Source organism: Vulpes vulpes, chromosome 11, assembly GCF_048418805.1.
Source record: "Vulpes vulpes isolate BD-2025 chromosome 11, VulVul3, whole genome shotgun sequence".
Classification (NCBI taxonomy): Eukaryota; Metazoa; Chordata; class Mammalia; order Carnivora; family Canidae; genus Vulpes; species Vulpes vulpes.
This window is the reverse complement of record NC_132790.1, coordinates 99,619,945-99,645,666: the sequence shown is the minus strand read 5'-3', so window position 1 is coordinate 99,645,666 and position 25,722 is coordinate 99,619,945. Positions and strand designations below refer to the sequence as shown.

At 37.6% G+C, this 25,722-nt stretch overlaps 1 protein-coding gene across 15 annotated transcripts in view; it reads right to left on the bottom strand.

The window, feature by feature from the left end:
* Positions 1–302: 302 nt before the first annotated feature.
* The window catches only part of MME (membrane metalloendopeptidase), a 137,686-nt gene continuing 112,266 nt past the window's right edge, over positions 303–25,722 (bottom strand). For all 15 annotated transcript variants that reach the window (XM_072727210.1, XM_072727204.1, XM_072727207.1 and 12 more), the window contains 7 exons: positions 20,626–20,684; positions 14,967–15,086; positions 13,359–13,492; positions 12,474–12,539; positions 9,230–9,325; positions 8,825–8,901; positions 303–1,554 (listed from right to left, as the gene is read on the bottom strand). In XM_072727210.1, the coding sequence (XP_072583311.1) occupies positions 1,455–1,554; positions 8,825–8,901; positions 9,230–9,325; positions 12,474–12,539; positions 13,359–13,492; positions 14,967–15,086; positions 20,626–20,684 (652 nt within the window). In that variant the 3' untranslated portion in view covers positions 303–1,454. The remainder of the gene's footprint in view (positions 1,555–8,824; positions 8,902–9,229; positions 9,326–12,473; positions 12,540–13,358; positions 13,493–14,966; positions 15,087–20,625; positions 20,685–25,722) is intronic.

The following is a 25,722-nucleotide window of genomic DNA, read 5'->3' as shown; positions in this document are numbered from 1 at the left end:
CACTCATATTTGGAATAGAAATTCCTAATTTTCATTTTTGTTAGGAAATACAAGGATTTTGGAAGCACGCCCCTTTTGTAAAATGTCAATTCAGTAATGCAATTAGCCAAACCAGCCAAAAGGACGGGGAAAGAGAAGAAGACAAAAATCTCAAGAAACGAGTTCCTATCAGGGATGAGACAGTCCCCTCCCAGAACTCCATGTGAGTTAGGATTTTAGAAGCAGGTCTGTCCGGGGAGGGGAGGCCTCTCATCTATCTTCAGAAATGCACTTTCCAAAGCTAGACAGCTGGCACAACAGGCTTGGTGAGTAATGAGCTCACAATTTCAATTTATTATCAAAAAATTTCCATCAGATGACAAACCTGAAAAGATAAGGAGATGCAGAGCTACAGAGATGCAATATTGTCCTTTTTATCCTAGCCACCTCAGGGACAGGGTTTATTTTGAAAGTCCTGCCTGTAAACCACAGGTCTCATATCTTTAGACAACTGTCCAATGGCAAGTTTTAACCCAGACTTTGTGCTTAAAGCTTTTTATCAATATGATTTATAAGTTGAAAAAGTCTCAAATCTTCATCTGTACATCATTTTACAGATCTTGGTTCGTAACTATTTATCTCTGTCCGGAAATGTCAATATTCAATGATTACCTATAACAATAATTACTTAGTCATAAATGTAGTTAATAATTAAATATAAAAATTATTATTTATACATTACTACAAATCTCTTAAAAAGATCAAGTTTTGAGAGAGAGCGAGAACAAGAAATTGCTTAGAAAATTGCGGGGAGCCTCAAGAACTTCAGTATCCGTGAAAGCAGGTACAATGAAAAACAGTTTCAAGACATTCATTTTAGCCCTAAGAGTAGCTTAAAATAAAATGATCTCAGAATGAATAACTGGTGATCGGCAAAATTGGTTTAAAATTACATTAAGTCCCAAGGCCCCAACACGTATAAGAATTCTTTGGAAGAGTTCTGTAGGAGTGGAAATGTTGCAAATAAACGTAAAAAATAAGTAGTTAGGCTAATGTGTTTTCAACCCTCATGCCACTGCTGTGTTTGGAGCCAACCGTATGCTTCAATCTCTTTAATCTCCCTTTGATTAGCAATCCCAGTCTACATCAAGTGGTTAACACTGTTTTCAAGAGACGACATCAAATTGGCAGATCATATGAGAAACAGAAATGAATGGTAATATCTTTAGAGATCAAGCATTATTTACACAGTGACAAGTGATTGGATAGACGCCAGACCCCCCCCCCCCCCCACACTCTCTCCACACCTTTTCCAGAATAACCTAACTTCATTTCTAATATGATGCTCTCTCATCCCTGTGCACTACCCCCATGTAATTACAGTGACTTCTGTGTCCCACTTTCCCTTCCACAGGGTCCCCCATTTCTGTGGTGTTGGCAAGTCTAGCCAAGGGCTACAGCGCTTTTTCTGAAGATCACCAAACTCGGCATTTCTTTTCTGGATTCATGTATGAATTCTTGCGGCAATGGAAGGCCTCCGAAAACTCAGGGGAGTTCTGCAAAGTCCCAATAATCCTGTGAAAGAAACAAAAGTCACTGTCAGCGTTCGACCCTTATGCCCATACGACGTAGGAGCTCTACAGAGTTCCTCTATGTGACCCTACTGAGGGAATTTGGAAGTCACAGCTTGAGAGGGGGAAAAAAAAAAAGTTCTACTCATTCACAGGATTTTTAATGGACAGGTAATAAAGGACAGGAGTTCAGAGCACAGGTTTTGAAGACCGTATGGCTTGAATCCTGGTTATGAGTTGTATTTATCTAGCGTTTCGGTGCTTCAGGTTCCTTTTCTGTAAAATGTATATGATAATCGTGCCTGCATCTTACGGTTGTCACGGGGAGTTAACTTATAAACACCCTCTGCGTGTTGTAAAATAAACAATTCACATTCCGAATTGCAGTTGTTACAAGAAGGGTTTGGTCAAAGATAAAATCCTGATTTTTCATTAGATCTTGGAAGGGCTCAGACAGTAACTTAAACATAACAGACTTTAAATAGATACGTGTTGATTTGATCTAATAAGGAAGATCATTATTTTCTTTTTATTTCCAAAAGAAACTTCACAGATATCAGAAACTGGATTCAGCCGGAGTAACTGGAAAGGACTGGCAAGAAGTCAATGTCTTCTTATCTCTGACCCCAATGGGCAAAAACAACACTGTCCAACCCACTGTCGGCACCGAGCAGTATTTGCGGGGAGACCTAGGTCAGGACAGTGATGCGGAGCTGATGTTTTCATCCACCCCAAACCAGCTCCTTCCCTTCTCTCCACCACACCCACCTTAGGTTGGGAGGGAGGGCAGGGAGGCAAACAGACTAGGGTGGTGGGAAGCCCTCAAGCTACTGGCAGGAGAGTATGTTCCAATTACTGAGATCTCTGTACGTGGCAGGTGTGCTAGGTATAAATATTTGCCCTCTTATCTCCTCTAACCCATTCTCCACACGGCTGAATGATCTTTAAAATTTAGATCAAGTCCCCTAATCCCCTTGTTTGATGGGGCCTGAATGAAATTCACCCTCCTTTCCATGGTCTCCAACGTTCTGATGTCTCCGGCCTACCCTCCCGGCCTCCTCATAGTACGTTTCTCTTCCTGTTTCTCATTAGGCTCAAACTACACAGATCTACATTCCATTCATCCAACCAGCCGATTTCTTTCCCTCTTCAGGGCCTACTGCTCCTATAGACCCCACTCCCTGGAAAGATATTGCCCGGTGACGACATGATTTACTCCTCCTCAGAGGCTTTCTTCAAATAATGTCCCAACTAGTTCCTCCCACCAGTAGTAGTCCTAGCAGCTTGCAAAGATTTGTTCTTCTTTACTTCCTGACATTCACCACGCTGTAACCTGAGGGCACAGCACTGTGCATCTCTTGTTCCCTGCTGCCCCCGCCCCCCACTCAAGCCCAGCACAGTGCCTTGTATATTGTAGGGCTTGGGACACACCTACTGAATACATGAGCCTGTCGCTGGTCATGGTGATCACAAGTATAGGAGGGATGGGGCATTATAAAGAAAAATGCTGCTTAGCATTTTTGTGTTTATTTGCTACTATGGACCAACTATGAGAAAAAAAAGCAAGCATTTCTTTTCCTCACCCCCATTCCAGGAAAGACAGATCCATATCTAATTTCTCAAAGGCTGACTTCCTAACGTGTCAACCATTACCACGTCAACTTCTCTCAATCTTCAATATCACAACTTCCCTATCCTTCGGGGAGAATGTAAACTTTGTGTGTGTGTGTGTGTGTGTGTGTGTGTGTGTTTTAGTATTCTTAGAGGAGTCCTAAAGATTAAGAGATATCTTCTTGGTATGGGAGTGTTGAAGTGGGGTGGGAGCTAGCGCTGGGGAATTTACATCTATTAGTCCACCTGAGATGGAGAAAGCTGGCCTCCCCAGTGCTGAGGAGGGGCCCAGTATTGGTGGGTTGTGAGAGTGACCAAGACGTGCCTCCCACACTGAGCAGGGCCCTGAGAGGACCTCTGAAAGGATGGGATGTAATGTGGGGGAGCCTAAGCATCAGGAGCAGTGGTTCCTGAGGCCCTTACCCACGACCACCAGAAGGAAATGGAGCCACCTGACTTCAGATGGAGCCCTTGAACTGCAGGGATAGCAGGAGTGGCCACGGCAGACAGGAGATGCAGGTTAATTCCCTAATTTCTGGGTCTTGGGATTCCTGTATGACTCTAAAATGGAGTATACTTAAACTACTAAAATTAAACTTCTTACCTCCCTGCTTAGGGTGGGAACTTGGAATTTAATTAATTTTCTAAAATAATAATAATAATAATAATAACAATAATGTCTTTTCTTAAATCTGAAGGTTCAAGAACAAATTCACTTGATACTTGGTCAAAAGTGGTCATATATGTGGGAATAAAAAGATTTTATTTTTAGTCATCTCTATATCCAACGTGGGGCTCTAATTCACAACCAACCCCAAGATCAGGAGTCCCATGCTCTACTGACTGAGCCAGTCAGGTGCCCCAAAGAATAAAAAGATTTTAGACATCAGGTGTTTGTATTAGTCTTTAGTCTTTAAGTTCCTAGGCTCATAGACTCTGAGACAGAAGCTTTGATTTATTTAATTCAATCCCCTTTCCACTCGAGGAAGCCTTATGTCCTGGCTTAGTGACAGTCATCATGGTGGCCTGACGGTTCCTCAAATTGAGCAGGAAGCTCCCTGATGGACAGGGAAGGCATCTGAGAGCCACTGACTGGAAGAGCTGCGCTTTTTTGTTTTCGTTTCAATAAACTTTTTTTTTTTTTTGAAGAAATGTATCCTAGATGTAATCATATGGAGACAAGTACTTGAGTAAAATGTCCAGACCCATGGCTTAATTCTACAGTTGTCATAAAAACATTAGGGAAATGAAGAAAACCCAGACGCCTCAAAGAAGGGAAGTCTTCACAGAGCACCAATGGCAGTTAGCAACGTCGCGACACTCAACCTAATGGGCACTCAGCTCTCCATTTCCATTTCAGCTCTTCTCTTTCCATCCAAAGGCTTCACTCAGATAATTTGGTTCTGAATAATTAGGTCAACGTTATACCAGGATTTCGCTTACCTTCCCAGCACTCTAATTAAAGTCTTATTGTTCACATCAAATCTTTGGATGGATGATGTAAATAATCTATTTCAGAAAGCGGGTACATTATTTAATCAAATGAATCCCTCCTCTTAAGAGTGGGGCTATATTTCATTAATATTACATAAGCGACTTACTTGAATTCCATGGTATATGAAAACTGTGCAGTATTTTATTATAACAGAAGATAGATGGCTTTTGTTGATTATTTCTTAAAGTGATTTACTTGAAATTTTTACTTTATTATATAAAATATTTTATTGTACTGTTGTTGTCTATTCCTCTGGCAAATAACCACTTGTTTTAAAAACATCTGAGTGATATGGGGTCGAACATCAAGTGACCGAGAAGACTACTCCTGCCTGCACTTAACTGGATTTTTTAATTACTGAATGAGCTTTTTGCAATTAATTGGTCTTCTGACAACCCTTTGTTCCTTCTTTTCAATGAATGGCTTGGTTACAAGGTTAACAAGCTTCATTCATAAATAAACTATCTAATCTTTACCGTTAACTGTTGTTCATGATTTTGTTAATTAATGTAAGGTCACATTGATCAGCATATGTCCCACTATAAATTCACAAAGAAATAAATATCTGAATAGATTCCCAGATATGAAGATGAACAAGTGCTACAAGGTCCACCAAGATCCAAACTGACATTTACAAAATATCAGAAACCGAAGCTAATATTTAAGGGAAAGAGAGGAAACATTAGTATTTCGGAGGATTTAGCATGCACATACTAAATCATGGAATAGTAGGTAACAAAATCACCATAGTGCTTGAAAATGTCTACATAACACACTAGAAAAAATATCTTACAAAAAGGACTAGGAATTAAGCTCTGGGAAAAAATGCCTTGCTTTATTAGTGGTGTTAGTTCTATAGAGTGTCCTTTTATTCTGCCTGGAAGATGATATTGAGCAAATTAAGCACCTAAATTAGCACCTTTTCTGTTTAGGTAGCATACACACTGATATCACTTTGTCCCTTTGGACTAGCTTTAAAAAAATTATCAGATATATATTGTTTAGAAGTATGACATCTGAATAACTTTAAAGACGCATTTGCAGATTATAGGGTAAATATTAGCAGAACGGCCATTCCAAGCGACTGTGGATGGTTAACAGAAGCTGAATTTCCAAAAAGAAGCCATTTAAATTGTGAGTTCAACTTCTAAAAAACATCAAGGGGGAATGTTTTTATTTTAAATACTAAAGTTTTAGAAATTTATCTAAAGTACATAAGACTTCAGATAGGAGGAATAAAACAATTACAACTCAGACCCAACAAGGTTTATAGATTCAGCTTTATATCAAGTATATTTTGCCTTCTGTTTTAATACTGTGGTATTTAAGTATAATGTTACAAAAACTCCCTCTATTTCAGAAATGTTTCTACAGAAACCACTATGCACAATTTCTCAATAGCAATTCAATGTGTATCAGTTTGTAAGGCTCTTTATAAAAAATGTTTTACTTTGTAAAGCCAGGAAGCAGCCTGTTTCCAAAACTAAATGTAACCTCAACCTTTTGCCAAGGAAATCCCTTTACCTCCAGAGAAAATAATAATTTCCTTGACAAAAGGTTGGCATTCCATTTACCCTTTTTAAAAAACAACACATACTTTTCTTACTATAAACGAAAAATAGTCAAAGAGCCATCCTTCACACCAGAATAAAGTTGCGAATAATTTTACATATTTTATAATAAAATAATGTGTGTTTTTACAGATAGCAAATTTTACATATTTATAATTAAATTGTTTTCAGTTTAAAAATGAGAGTAGAAAACAGTTATGTATTTACCCACATATCATTTAACCAGTGATCAGTTACTGACATTCTGATCTATCCAGACATAAGACATAAGCAACAAAACACCCTGTCTCTCAGGTAATAAAAACTGTTGCAAAGTCCAAGAATTTACTCATGAGGATTCTTATTCTGTTCATACTTATCTTATCTAAAAATAATCCTAGTACTAATTTTCAAACACATGTATGTAAATAGGCACTTCTTTTATATTAACATTAATCCTCTTAACAACTCTCATGATAATTTAATCCTAATTTAAAATATCTAGAAACTGAGGGGATCCCTCTGTCCCGGGATCGAGTCCCGCGTCGGGCTCCCGGCATGGAGCCTGCTTCTCCCTCCTCCTGTGTCTCTGCCTCTCTCTCTCTCTATGTCTATCATCAATCAATCAATCAATCAATCAATCAATCTTTTAAAAAAAAATCTAGAAACTGAGATACAGAGGTTAAGTAACAGCTTATAAATGGCAAAACCATGGGTGGAACTCAAGTGTTTCTTACTTCAAAGCTTGAATTCATTTATTTTTTTATTTTTTAACCATGCAAGTCTAAGGATGTGCTTTCTGAGCTAATCAGAATGAAGATATGGGATGGCAAAAGGCAGGCAATGTATTAACAGAAAACAGAAATAGGGAAGAAACAAACCAACAGGAAAACCCTACTAGAGGCCCTACCTCTAGAAGAAGCCAGAATGAAAAGTCAAAAGAGCATCACCATATCCCCATTGGTGGCTCTGTAGTGTACGAATAAATAGCTCCGCATACTCTAGCTTTTGTACGAATAAATAGCTCCGCATACTCTAGCTTTTGAGGATTCCACTAAACTAATAAATGCTAAAATGTCAACTAATAGTCATAACAATAGTCTGTGTCATTTAAAAAACAAGGCTAGGTTTTGTTCAGGATATTGTGTTAATAAGGCAATAAGGTAGAAAATGTGTTTTAAACAGAGAAATTTTAATCCAGTATTTAAGATAAAAATGTTAATACCCGAGGGACAAATTTTAGCTATCAAAAACATTCAATTTGCAAGCTCCATTTTCTGAGAATATGCCAGGTGTACCAGGTATTATAATAATATTACTTAAATTAATTAGGTTTTTATGCACACACACTTTAGTTCATGGGGCTATGGAGGGTAGAGCTTTGACCTATTGGATTGTTATCATGGTTTATGTGAACTTATAATAATTGCCCTCTGTTGTCTTCAGAATTACATTCCTGTGTTTTCACTTCTGAAGACTTCAGCAAGGAAAAAGACAACTTCTAAAAACGAAAACAGAAAGTTTCTTGGATAAACTACCATGGGAATTGATCCAGTGACTTTTCCTGCTCATTATCTAAAAAGAAGTTAATTTGACTATTCTAGCTAGACTGAATTTACCTTGGATTACAAAGGTAATGGGCATACGATAAACAGTTGTTGAGTGAATGAATTTTGAAAGAGCTGTTAAAGCGAATACTAAATGATGGTGATTACCGTGATGATGAACAAGCTGAGTAAACCCTTTAATTTGTAAATGTGCTATTTTTTGTTTCATAATTGAATGTTTTTTTTCCCCCCCGCAGTATGATCCAGGCAGTATATTTATGTCTATTTTAGGAAGGGATTTTAAAACTCAACCCATTGATTCTCTTTTGTTCTCAAACTTTTCCAACCACGTTACAAAATTTTAACTTTGTTTTTCAGAGTTCCTGAGAGGTGTTGATCAGTAATGAAGTGTTACAGTATGTGGGAAGGGGAGCACTAATAATTCAGTGCTAAACCGGATATATAGGGATCCAGGATTTATCATTTAAATGCTAGTTAGAGTGATTCTCTTCCAGTACAATGCTCTCTTAGATTTTCTGATCTCAGGACTTCGGACTTCTTCTAACTCAACCTTCCCACTCTACAGAGCATTTTCCTCCAGCATCCTTGGCGGTTTGCTGACCTCTGCTTCAAGGTACTCTCCCCTGTAGATCTGGGGATAACTTTATGCTGGAAAGCCTCTAATTACTTCTAATTAAACCACATTTCTCTTTATGTTGAATGCAAATCTTTCTTTGGAATGGCTACTCATTGGTGCTAGGCCTAAACTTTTCATAGCCTCTTAAAAATGTCTTTGTGCTACCTTTAAATATTCTCTGGCATCATCTTGGAATCCATCAAGCACTAAGCATAGGTCACGTGCATTCTGAGGATAAGCGCAGTCAAGGCTATGATCATGTAAACAGGACAGTTATCCTGCTGTGTTCTGTTGATCCTATCCATGACGCTCAAAAGAAAAAACAACACCTGGATTTCCACATTTTATAGTCAGAGTTAGAAAAAGCCATTTCCCAATGTGGAAATAATGGAGTCAATATTGGAGCACCTTGACTGCTGTTCAAACCCACGCACCTGAAATTCCCTGGACTGTGAACATCTGTTTTAATGGAGTTGACGGCATACTCTGGCCTGTAGGTCCCACACCACACCTAGGGATAGGAACAGAAGAAGGAAAGTAGTGTGCTTAGGTTCAAAGATTATTTGTATGGGCAGGCCAGCTTCCTACTGCAAAAATTAAATTGGAATTCTGCATTTCTCAATAATTTACTCTTCAAATAATGTTCAGTGATAGGCAACCAGGGACATAATTACCATTAATATGAGCTGATAGTCTGTTACAAACAATGAAAATCAGTCAAGTCAAATGCTCTGCCACAACTGATTAAAACAAGAAAACTCAGCATGCAGTATCTAACTAACTATGAAATTATAACTCAAAATGATTTTCATATCTATCAATCAAGAAAGGTACAATACCTGGGCAAAGTTGAGGAAGAACAGCTGTTTGTGATTTAGGTCAAGTCCAGGAAGTAGTTTTTCTTCACCATTCTTTTTAACATAATTTTGATAGGCCTAGGCAGTTAATGAAATAGAAACATGATGTTTATCATTTCTAAATTTATGTATAAACCTGAGCAAAAGACCATGCAGTCCAGTAATTAACCTTTTATATCAGGATCACCATAATAATGTATTTACACACGGCAACCTACAACTATTACATGGATTAGAAAGAAAACCAGAATTTATTTTACAAATGCTCTGAAAATGTCAATGGTCAATAAATGTCAGTTGAATGGATGGATGACTTAAACAAATGATTAAAAAAATTATCTAAATGTTGTTTTGTAGGTAGACAGGTAAGTCTAGCCAGTTGGAAGAATGGGTTGCCAAGGGAGTTAGTCTGGAATTGCCATATTTAGCTCAGTTACTACTCTTAGCAAAAAAGATTCACACCAGACTTTCAATGATTCATGCCAAAAGTGAAGGGATTCCTTAAGAGCCCTTAAAAATTAGTATCCTATGATTCTAAGAATAAAGATGAGCAATTATTGTGGCACCCTGGAAGACAGGGCAAAATAGACTGAACCTCAGTTACATTAGGAATTTAGGTTACCTGAAGGTCAGAGAAGGGTCTTAATTCTTAAGGCTTTACAAATACTATTGAACAATAGTTTTCCTCTACTAAAAATATTTAAGGAATTTATGACAAACTTTCTGAGATGTGTTACTTCCAATTTAATACAAATGAAAGTGATCAATTAGATAAGCAGAAGATATATTTCATTTCCTCCTCCTTGCCCTTAACATAGATTTATTGAGTCTATATTATGTAAAATGTTAGGAACGTGGGGAAGACCTGAGCCTGCTCCTTTCCAGAAAGCTTACAATCTAGCAAGGCGACAGGGTATTAGATATTATGATTTCATGTATAATAAAATATTTGCACACTTGTAATTTGCTTTATTATTACAAGTCTAAACTTGTCTTAGGTGAAGCTCTTCATGGAAGTACCGTCATCCCAGATTTTGGCTGCATTTTCACATCAATGATTTTTAATCTGTCTGAATATTAGAAAAATCATGGGAGTATTGAGAATGCCAATGTCTTCTATGTCCAGGCAAGATGGAGTGAGAGGGATTGGAGTTACCTTCCTACTGAAACAATCAAATGATGGACAAAATATCTGAAACAATGGTGTGCATGGCACTGGACATCAGGAAAAAAAAAAAAAAGAGTGATCGCTCTGACATGGTAAACAAATAAAGTATTATTACTATAATTGCCCCAGCTTATTGCCTTAAGCATTTCCAGGCTACAATCTAAAGAAGAGAAATTTAGTTGGAGCCTAAGGGACTGAGTTGAGGAGAAGGAGCTGAGAGTTCAAGGACACAAAGGACAGGGTCCTAAGGAGGAGAAAGCTACATAGAAGAGGATCTCTAGAGAGCAGATGGGCCCCTCAAGTATCCAGCTGAGTATGTAGGATGCATATGAGCACACTACCAAAGACTAGGGAAGGAATTATGAGAAAACGTTAGAGACAAAAATACCCAGTACTCATGCAGGACAAAAAATAGAAGACCTCAAGATCCACAGAGTAGGGTCTTGCCTCAGCATTGGAGAATAATTGTCCCTAGACTGAGCATTACCCAGTCCCATCTAACAAGTTGTAAAACCAAGGTCCAAAAGGATCAAACCATTTCTGAGGAATCTCGTTGTGTCCAAGTATAAAGCTTAAGTACATTTGTAGGAAAACAAAAATATCCAGCACCCAAAGAGGTAAAATGCACATTGCCTGGCATCTAGACAAGTATTACCACGCATTCAAAGAAGCAGCAATATACCATCCCCCAGGACTTTGCTGGGACTCACTCTTTTGGAAAATTTTCAGGCAGTTTAATTTCCCAAGCCTCACACTTTGATCCTTTGTCACTGCCAAGTCACAGACCCTACCAGTCATCTCTCCCACACTGCTCTGAAACTTCCCCTTTCCAGCCCAACCATGGAGGCCCTCCTTCTTCCTTCTAACCCATACATTTCTTTTTTTTTTTAAATATTTTATTTATGTATTTGAAAGAGAAAGAGACAAAGATAGCAAGGGAGAGCACAAGCAGGAGAGGGAGAAGCAGGCTCCCCACTAAGCAGGGAGCCCGATGGGGGGCTCCATCCTAGGACCCTGGGATTATGACCTGAGCTAAAGGCAGATGCATAGCCAACTGAGCCACCCAGGTGCCCCTAACCCATGCATTTCTATGGTGGACAAATAATCCTACATTCTCATCCATTGCATACAAAATTCCATTCATCTTTGTCTTAAAGAAGCCTGGTTCTGTCCTGGGACACTTTGTCCCCTGTACCTTCTCAAGTAGACGCTGCTCATTGTGCCACATGTGAGCTACCTCAGGGTTGGGAGAAACACTCAAAATACTCTCATTCCTTCTTGTTGCTTCCAAGACCAGTACTCCTCTACTCTTGTGAAAAATCCCTACTTTTTCTTGTGTACATGGCATCAACTAGACCATCCTTTAATACCTGCTCTAATCATCAGATAATGACATATTTTATGGAGGATTCACACTGTATCTCTAGCACTGAGAATAGTGCCAAAAACACAGTAAAGTCCTCAGCAAGTATTTGTTGAATGCAAGAACGAATGGAAGGCTAAATGAGATTCTAAGGGATGTTCCAGCAATATGCTCCTCTGGGCATGATAGTCTAGATGACTATAAGGCCATGTGCTAGAGCTGGATCACTTCAGTCCCTCACTGAATCATTGTAACTGTTATGCTGATTATGGTTCCCAAATATTGCTTCACCTGCTGTGAAACAGCAGGGTCCTGAGGGTCTTGTTTACTACACCAATCAATGACTGAAATAATGCTTTCGACGAGACACCTTTTCTAAAACATTTACTTCAGAGCTTATTTCTTAAAAAAAAAAGTTGCTTCCTCTGTGGAACTTGCGTGTCTCCTCATTTCTGCTGATATGGTTTCCTCTTCTCAGCTTCTCAGAAGCCTAGATTGTTCAGCTCAACCATAACCATGTTGCCCTTTCTAGTTAACATACTTACAATTCCCTTTATCCCCATGTGTTTTCTACTTTCTATTTATTGTTCACTGCCTACATTATATGTGCTATTTGCAAAAGGCTTTAAATGAATAATTAAATATGAGAAATAAACATTCCAACCACTAAAATGGGAAAAAATATTATTACTCACTCTGTATGCTTGGCCAATACCTCCATTATCAGCAATATTTTCTCCCAGTGTATTAATCCCATTGAGCTGTTAAAAAACAAAAGATGCTTAAAGGTCCTTACTTACATTTGGATTGTTAAGAAGGATCAACAATGCACTTAAGAGTGGATATATCTATTCTTCAGAAAATTAAAAATAGAAATATTATATGATCCAATAATTTCACTACTGAATATGAAAACACTAACTTGAAAAGATATATTTATTTACTGCTGCATTACAACAGCCAAGACATGGAAGCAACTTAAGTGTCTATGGCGAGACGAATGGATAAAGAAGAAGGGAAATGTGCACACATATGCACAATGGAATATTACTCAGCCATAAAAAGGATGGAATCGTGCCATTTGAGACAAAATGGATGGACCTAGAGGGTATTATGCAAGTGAAATAAGTCAGACTGAGCAAGACAAACACTGTACAACTCCACACATAAATGGAATGAAAAAAATGAATAAACAAAAAGCAGAATCAGAACTATAAATTACAAAAACGAATTGATGGCTGCCAGAGGGGAAGGAGCCAGGGGGATAGAGAACCTGGGTGAAGAAGAGAGGGAGATGTGGGCTTCCAGTCATGGAATGCATAAGTCACGGGAATAAAAGCGGAGCATAAGGAACACAGTCAATGACATTGTAATAGTGACGTAATGGGATAGATGGCAGCTGTATTTGCAGTGAACACAGCACAATGTATATACTTGTCAGATCACTAAGTTGTATACCTGGAACTAGCATAACATTATGTGTCATCTATACTCAAATAAAATAGAGCAGCAGCAGCCATAGCGACAACAACAACAAAGAGTAAATATATCTAAAACATTCCAAGAGAATGCTCACATACATGCTGTCCACCTGCTAGGTCCCAGGAGAAGTTTCCATACTGGTACACCATGCATTGGGATTGGTCTTTAAAATTATTTGCCGACTGTTGAGTCCACCAGTCAACGAGGTCTCCATCCTTGTTAAAATTTCTGCCTGAAATATAACAATTTAAGTAAAAGGGGAACTCATTACATCAAGAATTACACTACGGTAGCTTTAATTCAAAAGGCAAGGACTGAACTATGAGTGTGTGAGAGAACACTCGACTGGACAGGTAATGGGAGGATCCACCCCCCTTTCTCGTCCTGCATTGAAGAAACCTGGACTGTGAGGGTCTGCTGTGCTGATGCACCTTAATCTGGATCCCGGCATCATACCCACGTGCTTCCCGGTAGCTCAGCCAAGGCCACCCGCTCAACCACTCCTGAAACCATGCCTTGTTTCTCTTGGATGGTTTTCATATGGACCAAGTCTGTTTAATTTGTTATTTTTGATTGAAAAACACTATTTCTATTCTGAATTCATTTCATATTTCAAACCCCTCATGAGGCACTGTAGACTCATAGTTTCTCTCTACTTCGAGCACAAAGAATTACCATTCCTCCTGGAGCTTTCCTGCTCACCCTAAATACCTTGATCTTTCCCTTTTTTGAGCTACAGTCGTATTTGTTATATGCTATGTTTTAACACTTCAGTTTATCATCCTTTTAAGTAGTTGCTTATGATGTGGTGAATGAGAAAAGGGCTACAAAGACAAACTCCTTGAACTCACACCCTGATTCCACTAATTCCTAGCTTTGTAACTTCGAGTAAGTCATGCGCCTCTACTTTTTTCCATTAAAAAAAATTGGAAGTGGTCTTAGTACCTACCTACTTGTGAAAATTATTACATACTTGAACTGAGTTCATAGATATGTATTAAGTCCTTTACAAAATTGTATCCTTCCTGTCACCTTTTCTTTATACGGTTCTAAAGTTTAGTCTAGTGAAGGCTTAATTATTTTCTATTTTCTTCCTATCTTCTCTCCACTTGCAAACCAATTTTTGTCATCGCTTCAGCTATCACTTCTCTATGTATCTCGTACCTTTACTTCTATACCTCTCAAACTTCACTGAAACTCTAAATCTCTTTTTGCCATTTGAGGCAGTGTACAAACATTTAAGTGCCCACTATTTACAAGGCCCTGAACTAGGTAAAGGGTGCAAAAAAAAAAAAAAAAATTCTGTCCATAAGCAGTTTAAAAGTCATATTATAGGTACCTTACTTTTTGATCTTACATCTGATTTTTAGACATGGACCCTGTGCTCTAGAAATCTAGATCGATAAGACATAAGCAACCATGAAATAAGACCACACATTATCACTAGTGTCAACAAACATCACAGTGTTTTCTCAGTGTGAATATTTGTGTCATTTTGTCAGAGTGCAAAGCACACATTGCTGAACCCCACCGCTAGAAATTTCTGGTCTTCCTGAGCAACAATTTAAAACGAACACTAAGAGTCGGATTATTAGGCAACGATCCCCTGATGATTAAATGTGTTCATGCAATAATCAAGTATAATAACTCCATTCAGATCTACTAGGATGTGTCTCAGCCGAAGGAAAGTGTCCACTGCACTTTACCATTGTCATCGAAGCCATGGGTGATTTCGTGTCCTATGACCATGCCGATACCCCCATAGTTCAAGGAGTTAGACTGCTGGGCACTGAAGAAGGGGGGCTGCAGAATGCCAGCTGGGAAGACTACAAAGAAAGAAGATGGTTAAAGATGAAGTGTGGCATCCTTCAGTGATGGGGCCTGGGCTGGGCTTTCTGCCTGCCAAGCTATTTTCCAGTATGTCAGTTTCACTTAATTGTACACAAAAATCATCTGGGTGATGAAACAAATGCAGGTCTTTTATGATTGATGACAACAAGGAGTTCATCCCAAAGCGGCACCGTGATCTATGATTTATAATCACAATTCACTTTACAAACTCGGCTAAGATTATTTTTTGCTGTAAGGAGTTTAGAAGAAGGAGGAGAAATCATCATCTTCATTCGGAAGGACTTTTCCCCACTGCAAATATTTGGGAGAAATGGTTATTTAATAACACAAGTATTCCTTTAAAAAAAAAACACAAGTATTCCTTTTAATGTCATCTCTAACATTTTATCCATCTACAATAGCTCGTTAACCAAACAGAACTACTCGATCAAAGGCATCTCTCAATCACATTGCCGTATGTTATTTTTTCAACAAGGCATCTATGGCTATTTATTTCCTTGTTTTTGGTCGTTGTCCTTTTTCTTACCACCCTTATCTGCTCCAGCGCCTCAAATATCAGACGTTTGGGAGCAGGGATTTGTGTGTCCATACATACATCTGTTTGTTTATTTGTTGAGTCCTTTTTTTTTTTTTTTAAATTATCTCAAGCACCTAAAACTAGAATGGTGCCTGGAACAGAATAGTGCTTAGGAAATATGTTGAATAGGTGAATAATCAATTATGAATGAGTGAGCAAATGAATTTACTATGGTGTCCCAGAGACTTTACTAAATAAATACAATTATTTTTATGACTACCCTGACATCTGGATTAACTTGCTAGCTTTCTACACTTGAATGTCACACAAACTTTAAAGTTCATGTGTCAGACATCAAAGTCATCATTTTCCCTTCTAAGCCATCACTCTCTTGACTTTATTTCTCCTAATGGCATTTGAAGGGTCTCAATCACCTGACATGAACATTTCATTTATCTTAGATAGCTTTTTAAAATTTTTTTAAATATTCATTTATTTGTTTGCTTTTTACAAAGTCTTACACAGTCTACCTAGGAAAAGACCAGGTCATGTACCTTCCTTCCAGGAGCATCTCTTCCGATTATCTCCTATGGTCTTATTGCCATCATCCCACTTCATATTACCATTCCTTGTCTTAAGAGTTACTTAATTTCCTACATGATCTTTCTACTTCTTGTCTCGCCCAACTATAACCCATCCTAAACCTAATCCATCCTCCAGCCTGAATTAAAGTACAACTCTGGTCATTATCACTTCCCTGCTCAAAAGCTTTCCAAAGGGTGGTTTTGATGCTTTCTAACTAAATACAGCATCTCCTTCCCAGCCTTTGACTCCATGGTCCTCTCCTCCTCTCATAATGCTCATAACTTAACAATTTCATCTTTCGTGTTTTAAAATTCTAGTACCTACTGAATTATGTTCTGTAATTTAAAAAATCTTTAGTATCAACACCTATTAAAGAAATAATTCCTTAAGGAATTGCTAAGTGGGATTCCAGGAATACAAGAGAAGGGCCTTGACCTTACGAAATCTAAGATCTAGTTTACAGAGTAGCAAATGTTGTTTTTGTTTTTGTTTTCTGTTTTTTAGGTGGGGCGAATGTGGCAGATCCTTGCATGGATTTCAAAGATAAATATTAGATGTTTACAGAGGAGACTTTAAAAAGATGCTGGACAATTTAAGTGCCCTCCAGAGCTTTAAAAAAATCTAGAAAGTTGCCATAGCATCCAAAATGACAAAATAATTAGAACATAAATACTTCTGTCCTTGGAGAATTTTGATGAAAGTTACACCTCACATGTAGCTGCCTGAGTTATCAACAGTGCCAAGAAATTATTTTTAGCTTAAGGTATTAAAATTATGTGCAGTACTTTATTAACTTAAAGTGAATACTATCTCCCACACTATGTACTTTGATTAAAATCCACCCTTTATATAAAATGCTCTTATGAAACGTGCTATCAAGACTAAACATTAACTGTAAAGATCCTACCACTTTAATTATACCCTGATATGTCATTCTTCAGGCAAGTGATAAGATTTTTATGGCTCATATTAAATACTAGTCTTCAAATTCAGCTTTGCAATTTATGATTTCTCCTTTTACACTGTCAGCCAAATCTCAATGATGAGGATTTTCCCCATTAGCTTATTGCAGTTACTAGTAGACTTCACAACTGTCAATAACAACCAACTACTTAGTTGTACTTTTTTTACATTCATGATTGTCAACAAGTCAGTTAATTAAATAAGTCATTGATCCATGAAACAAACAAAAAAAAATGTGTTTCTCCCTACTCCCATGCCCTCCCTTCCCTGGTTTAGTTTTTTAAGGCTGCATGCAAGCAATTCAATTTCAGAAAAAAAAAAAAAAAAAAAAAGTTCAATGACAGGTAAAATCAACTTGGGGTGGAAAAAAGTTCAATAGATTTTTTTTACATGAAATGGAGTATCAATAGGTTTGGAAACATTTACTCTTGATTTTTAAGTCTGAAAATAAGATTCCTAAGAACACGGAGGGTGACGTTAGAAAATTTAATTATTTCAAAGTAGCTATACACCACTCAGGCTGAATATATTAAATAATCCTTGGAAGCTTTCTGGAACTCAATAGAGCAAATGTATGGGGAAAAGGAGACAGTGAATTAAATACTTTTGGATGCCTTCCTCTCCAGGAAGTTGATTTTTTTTTTAATTGACATAAAGTGGCAGGGGTGCACAAAATTTAGAATAGTCTGCCTATATGAGTTATAACAAAAGGTTGCGGCAATTGAATTAAAAAAAAGAAATTATTAATATGAATTACTCCCTATATGATAATAAAACAACTTTTTTGCCATAACACAGAAAGGCCAATCCCAGGAAAAATTGTACATAATCTAAGACATTTGTGTGAGGAAGGGAGGATCATTTATGAGACACATGTTATTCTATACCAACTCTAATTCCGTAATGCATGGTATGAAAATCAAAAGTTGTATATCTATGTATGTATACAGACAGGCACATGTGCAAGCACACATACACACAAACATAGCCACACACTCACTTCTATCAAGAAGAAGGATGGAGGTCTGGGTCTCCAACTATTTTTAGTTAAGACAATCCCCACTTTGAAGATTTAAATGAATTGTCAAAGAGAAAATGTACACATGTCAAAGATTTCTCCTCTTGCATGACACTTTCCCTTCCTCTGAACTGCTGTTATTAGCAGACAAGCATATGAAAAGACATGAACAATTTTTCAGATTTTGAATTTCTATCTGATGAATTTACCTTGAGAGTCTTTAAAAGGCCTTTCTTATTAAAAATGCTTACTGTAGCCAATTTTTGATTATTTGGAGGATAACTATTTTGTGAAAAGTTAGGCCCTTTTTTACCTTCTTTTTCCTTTTGCTGTGTGCTTCTTTGGTTTGAGGGTATTAAGTTCAAATTGAGAACATTCTCTGGTCTTCTCTGATCAGGGAATCTCTAAGGTAAATCAATTTAGAGCCCACTTCAGGGTTATGGAGTAATTCAGAGCCAAACAAGGTACTGTCTTGACCTAAACTCTGTGGATCTGCTCTTGAGAGGGGCTGAAGGGATGAACATGCCAAAGTGGTCCGACAGAGGGTCCATATGGGTCTTCTTGTTGGAGTGAATCAGCACCAGATCTGATAGGATCCAGGGTCCTTCCTGAGCTGGTTTAAAATGAAGCTATATCCCTTAGAGTCTACCCGAATACAGAACAAAGGCCAGGCTGTCTCTATTTGCCTTGGAATTCCATTAAAAGGTCATTATCCTATTTAAGTTCACATCTAGAATGAATTAGATCTTACACTGACAGAACTACTAAATATCAAAAACAGGTCTTCAAAGTTGGGGTTCCTGGGTTGGGGTGGTTGATTAAGTATTAGACTCATGATTTTGGCTCAGGTCATGATCTCAGGGTCATGAGACTGAGCCCCACCATGCTGAGTGTGGAGCCTGGTTAAGACTCTCTGTCCCTACCCCTACCCCACACCTACATGATCATGTGTGCAGGCTCTTTCTTAAACAACAAGAAACCCAAAAAACAAAGTGAAGGCTCTCCAGAGAAAGGCACTTCTAAGGGTCTGAATGGTTTCTAGGAATGCATTGCATTCTGAGTTGATCATTAAACAGACTCTGGTCTGAGCTTAGGTAATCATTGCACTAGCTAGGAAATGTATTAGCTTAGACTTTGAGCAAATTGATTTTAACAGGTACACATGCCTTACTTATTGTTTACATGTTATGTAAAGAAACTTTTCTGATTACTTTATATAATGTATTTTCATGTCATGTACCAAAATCAATTCCAGATGGATTACAGATTTACTCCAAAAATAAAGACCATAAAAATACTAGAAGAAAATGCAGATAATTTCTTACTTTGGCTCTTCCTATATTTAAAAGCAATTGGGGAAACCTATAATCAAATTTTAAAATAAGGGTTATAATTTCTTTTAAAGTTTGTTTTTTAGCTAATGATAAAAATCTTGCAGTATTTTTCATCATTTTTAATCTAATTAGTAACAGAATTCAAGAAAAATGAGGTTTAGGGCAGACTTTGAGAGGTTTATTTTAGAATAATGCTGAAATTATCTTCCCTTTTGATCCTTGACTACACTTAGAAATGAAGGGCTGGACTAGGTGCACCTGGAGAAGCTGATTGTACTGTTTGTTTAGTATGTCTCTGGTAGTACTGAATCTGTTGGGTGCCTTTCTACACATTTAAGATCCTTGGGGAGGAAAATGGGTCTACTGATATAATACTTAAGAAAGAATTTAAAGATCTCAAGGTCTTCTCAGGAGGAGAATCAATATATTTTTGTTATATCAGGCCATTTAGTTATTCATTATATCCTTCATTCATGTATTTATTTCTACACATATTCCTATAATATTACTAATAGTGAACATATTAACTTTTTTCTTTTTTGATTAAAAGTAGTTAAGTAAATGCAGTTCCACATGGTTCAACCAAATATAACTGACTTTTCAACTTTCTAGACCATTGGAGTTGTCTAGAAAAATAGGTGATAAAGATCAGGACCATCCCCACTAGAGTCAGCATACAGAATTGCCTGGAGAACTGGATATCTGCAAAGCTGGTTCTTGGAACCTTAAACCTCTTTAAGTTGCTGATGCTTAGAGTCTTAAAGTCAATATAACTTTATGAAGCTGTAAGAGATGTTTAAAAAGTATTTAGAAATAAAATAAAAGCACTTAGACATAAATAAGATAAACCACTTAGCCACAAATGAGAACATTGCAAAAGAAAGAAAACCACTTAGTGTAATTTGTACTAACTTAAAATTTGCTATTATAGTGAAAAGAGGTACATGGATGCATTTACTTTCAAGGAGTATATTCAATAAATCAATAACTCAGCCTCAGCTGTGCTTTTATGGGAACACTATAAATTGGTCATGCAATTCACTGTAAGCTGGTAACAACAGAGAAATATTCAAGAATTATTTAGGAATAGGCCTTACCTATCTGATTTCTGCCTGACGAATAAAATGCATTGACTACAGCTGCTCCGCTTATCCACCTATGGAAAACATAAGAACTCGTTACAAATTATACTCTTATTATTTGATTCAATCTGCTCACCACAATAAAAACAGTATTACTATTCCAGGGTGAATATTAACTTTCTGTTTGAAATATGATAAACAAATTAAAATTAGCTCACTATGTGAGACATCTCACTTGAAAGTATTTCTACTTCTTGAAGAATCAGAATATATCCAGGTCTGCAATCCATTACTTCGCTTGTACAAAACCCATTCAGATGTATCTTTCTGGAATTGCAATGTATTAATATTATATTGAAATATGTTTACCTTTGTGTTCCTAATACTACTAAATATACCAACAATTCTGGAGCAGGTGACAATACTGAAGTTCAAGTTGTCAAAGCTTTAGATTCACGTATATTTAAATTTTAAAAAAATTTCCTAGTTTATTTTAACACTGAGATACCCTTTGTCAGGTAGTTTCAGGTAATCTGCCTCTGATTACTGTCATCTAAAACTATTTCTTTAAGTGTAGCAGCATTCCAGCTTACGTGATCAAAGGTATGCTTTCTTATGACCACTACAAAATGAAATCCAGGTGGTTCTTTAAGTAGATTTGTCTGTCTGTCTGTGGCATACCATGACTTAGTCTCTGTATAGAATTTGGAGATTCCATAAATACATAAAAATTCCTGACTTCAGAAGACTAATTTAGTTAAAGATGAAAAAGCATAAATACTATAAGACTAAATGAGAAAATGGGGAAACATTGCCTGCTCCCAGGCAATAGTTTGAGGGTAGTAGTAAGCTAAAGAATAGGTGCCAACATTCCCATATCTTTCTGCTCAGATGTTATGATGACAGCATAACAATAATCATTGTTGGAATATTAGTCAGCTTTAAAAAAGAATGAGATCATGAGAGAGAGAATTATGCTAAGTGAAAGATGCCAGGCAAAGAAAGACAAATATGAAATATGATTTCACTTTTATGTGAAATCTAAAAAACGAAACAAATGAACAAACGAAAAGCAAAAACATACTCATAAATACAAAGAATGAACTAATGATTGCTAGAGAGGGGGGGTGCAATGGGCGAAGCAGAGTGGGAGTTACAGGCCAGTTATGGAATGAATAAGTCACAAGGGTGAAAAGTACAGCATAGGGAGGACAGTCAATGGTATTATAATAGAATTGTATGGTGACAGATGGTGGCTGCACTTGTGGTGAACACAGCATAATGTAGAGTTGTGGAATCACTCTGTTGTCCACCTGAAGCTGATGTAACACTGTATGTCAACTACACTTCAATAAAATAAAAAAACAAAATCATGGTTAAGCACTTTTTTTTTGGAAACAAGAGTAATATCCCCCCAATCTTAATAGACCATTACATAAACCTTGATACAGTCATTGATAAATGGACAATGCTTGACTTCAGATAACCTTTCAAACATCAGCACACATGCATACACTTGAGAGCATCCTATATTATTAGCTAATGGCCTCACTGTAGTTATACCACTTTCAGGGCAACAATTAGTGGGCAATTATTATCCTACTCATGGAAGGAGTTTACAGTAATTAGTACAATGAGGTTAAATCAGAACTGTTTCCAGACCCTGCTTTGCAAGGTAAGCAGTACAAAGTCAGCTGCCCAAATCAGCATTTTAGCTACAATTTCAGTAACTATTGTGGGATGTCAGATGGGAGTCCTATTTTGATCTCTTAAAAGGAACTGAGAGCGGACCATATATAAAAACTGTCTGATAAATTCTAATTAAGTATGGGTTTTATCTCCAATAACATGACTAAGACATTCATATAAAAAAATTGGGGAATTAAAAAAAAATCTAGAAAACATCTCCGTAACTTTTTCTTTAGAAAGAAATTCAGTTTGAAGACATGAGGGAGATTTAGTTTGGTGTCATTGTCATTTTAAGCAGAGAAAACCTTTTTCAAACAAGATGGTGTGACTGATATATCAGTTTGTCCTAAGTTCATCACCACCGAGTCATCAGTATTTTAATTTCTTGCAGGTTGAGAATTAGAAGCACAATAGTTGTATTTATTTTAACTCCACTCCACTTGATTCCCACATGATTTGTGACAACTCACAAAAAGAACATGCAAACCCAGGGGTGTTAAGACTGAAATCAAGAGATCGGGAACTATATAAAACAAGTAGATTTTGTCTGCATGACCAAAAAGTATTACAAAAGGAAATACTTACATAAGTAAAAATCATGATCAGGAAAAATGATTTATCAGGACCATGTTTACATATATTCACGTAGCTATTACGACTTAGGGTTCAAATATGGTTCTATTATGACTTAGGGTTCAAATATGGTTCTAAGGTGTCTGGCAGGAGGGGTAAAACGGAAAATGTGCTCACACTACCCCTGAGGAGAAACACCATTCCTTACAGTGACTCTTCAGGAAAGCGTTCCTGTTGTGTCCTCAACATTTTGACAGCAAATATGGCAGGAGATTTCATGTATAAATAGCTTAATATGATTAATTTTAATTGTCATAAAATTGATTTGCTTCCAGGTTTCTGTTGTTTTAAGGTTCACTTTCTCAGTTATGAACTGATTTAGTGACAGCAAATGCTGCATGGACTTTTACAGGTAATCACAAATAATATATAAATTGTTTGGTTCTGAGCTCAGGCACACGCCACAAATGAAAGACAAAATGTGCCCATCCAAAATGTTGTCTTAAGGGATCCCTGGGTGGCGCAGCGGTTTGGCGCCTGCCTTTGGCCCAGGGCGCGATCCTGGAGACCCGGGATCGAATCCCACATCAGGCTCCCGGTGCATGGAGCCTGCTTCTCCCTCCGCCTGTGTCTCTGCCTCTCTCTCTCTCTCTGTGACTATCATAAATAAATAAAAAATTAAAAAAAAAAATTAAAAAAAAACAAAAAACAAAATGTTGTCTTAAAACAAGTATAGTACAGAGGGGAGGAGTTAGATACACGACACTAATGTTTCAGGTGGCAACAAAACTTGAAAGCAGGGCATAGATGAAGTTGATAAACCCTTCTCATGTTTATTCCTTTTGTAAAAATAAATGTCATACCTTTGTTTAGTGCTTTTCTGCTCTTCTGTTATATTACTTTGAGGTGCTTCAGATTGCATTTTGATTCATGTTTATAACTCCAGGAGGGAGTGTTTTACATATTAAAATGTCCACAGTGAATTACACTTTCAAGAAAAATAGATAGCTATTTATGACCACAGAACTCTCAAATAATACTGGAATTATGGTGGTTAGTTTCACAGAGCACTAGTACACTGTAGTGTTTGCCATTTCTTCCTTGAGAACTTTCACGATGCATCATTAGACCCCCCTGGGGTGATTACTCAGATTCAAAAGCACAGGGCATACTGTTCCTGGGAATGACAGGAACTTGAAGTACTATGATTGAATCATTACACCTTTTTATTATTTTTTTTAAGATTTATTTATTTGAGAGAGAGCACGTGTGCACCTGGGGGAGGGAGGGGCAGAGAGAGAAGGAGATAGAGAATCCTTAAGCAGACTCCCCGCTGAGTGGGGAGCCTGATGAGGGCTCGATCCAGGGCTTGATCACAGGACCCTGAGATCACGACCTGAGCCAAAACCAAGAGTTGGCCACTTAACTGAGTGATCCATTCAGGCACCCTTGGATCATTAGGTCTTAAATAAAATGATGATAACACCTCCAGGTTCAATGGTCAGTCATGAACTATCTCACTATGTTAACATAAAGCTAGGGCAAAGAAAATATTTTTCAAGGCAAAATGGTGATATAACAAAACCTATATATTGTTTTGATTTGGATGCAGCCTCAAAGTTTCAGGAAAAGCTTCCATTTATGGAACACAGTAAATCTGATACTGAAGAGCAACACAGAAAAGAGAAAAAGCACAACAGAGGAGAAAAAACCAAATGGTGGTGATTCTTGCCCTAAAATAATGGATAGTGCAGGTTACCTGAAAATACCTTTCAAGTCCAGCCGGAGGCCAGACACTAGCAGCCACCTGGAGCAGGTGTCGGCCCTGAGAGATGAAGTAGTATCCTGCTCTTTGATTTTTCTTCCAGCCTCCAATGGTCTCTGTGTGTAAGAGTTCGTGTGTGTGTGTGTGTGTGTGTGTGTGCGTGTGTGGTATTCAGTGAAGAGTAGGAAAGCAAGAAAGAGGAATTTTTTTTTTTTTAAATTTTGGAGTCATCATTTTCTCAAGTAAACTTATTCTTCTTTGGGGTCATTCAACCGAACAAAAGAAGGGCCACTCTAAGCAGCACGGCCCTCGAAGCTGAACTAGCAGGGTGGATGGGAAAGATGACTGAGACGCCCTTGAGAGGGGCACCAGGTGTTTCTCCTCTCTCTCTTATTACCCTGAAGAACCCAGGCGGTGAGGCAATGAATGCACAAAGACATCATTTTTATAGCAGGGAAGAAAGGCAAAAGTCAACAGCCTGATCCTGCCGCCTTTTGGGATGTAATAAATCCACTGGATTGCAAAAGCACCTGGAGTGAAACTCCTCTTTCACCCACTCATGTGTAACTTTCAAACTTAAAACAACAAAATTGTTAACACCTCCTTCCCTGAAAGTGTTCAGTTTCCCAGCATCTTGTGGTCCCAGAGCAACTCCTTTAAAGCCAGTAGTACAAAACAGTGATTTCTCTATCTTCCTCAAGTACTCAAGGAAAGGAGAATTCTCATTTTGCAACTGCAGTAACCACGAGAACCCTTTACATTTATTAACATTCTCTCACCAAGACTTCCGAGTTTCCTATATGCCTTCATTTCTCTTTCAAACCAGTCATATAAGAGAGACGACATCTCCAGTTTGCGGGTGTAGAAACGAGGCAGGCTTTTCTGACCTTTTCCTGATAGTCTTACAAACTAAGCGACACAACTCAGAAAGGAAAATGTGAATGAAGGAGAAAGAGGGGCCTCTCCTCTTCCATCCCAATCCCCCACCCCTGAGCTGTTGATCTGTACGGTATATAGAATTTCAGTTATTAGGACGAATACCATTTCCTTGCCAAACTCTAAAAAATGCAAGCGCTCATTTTTAT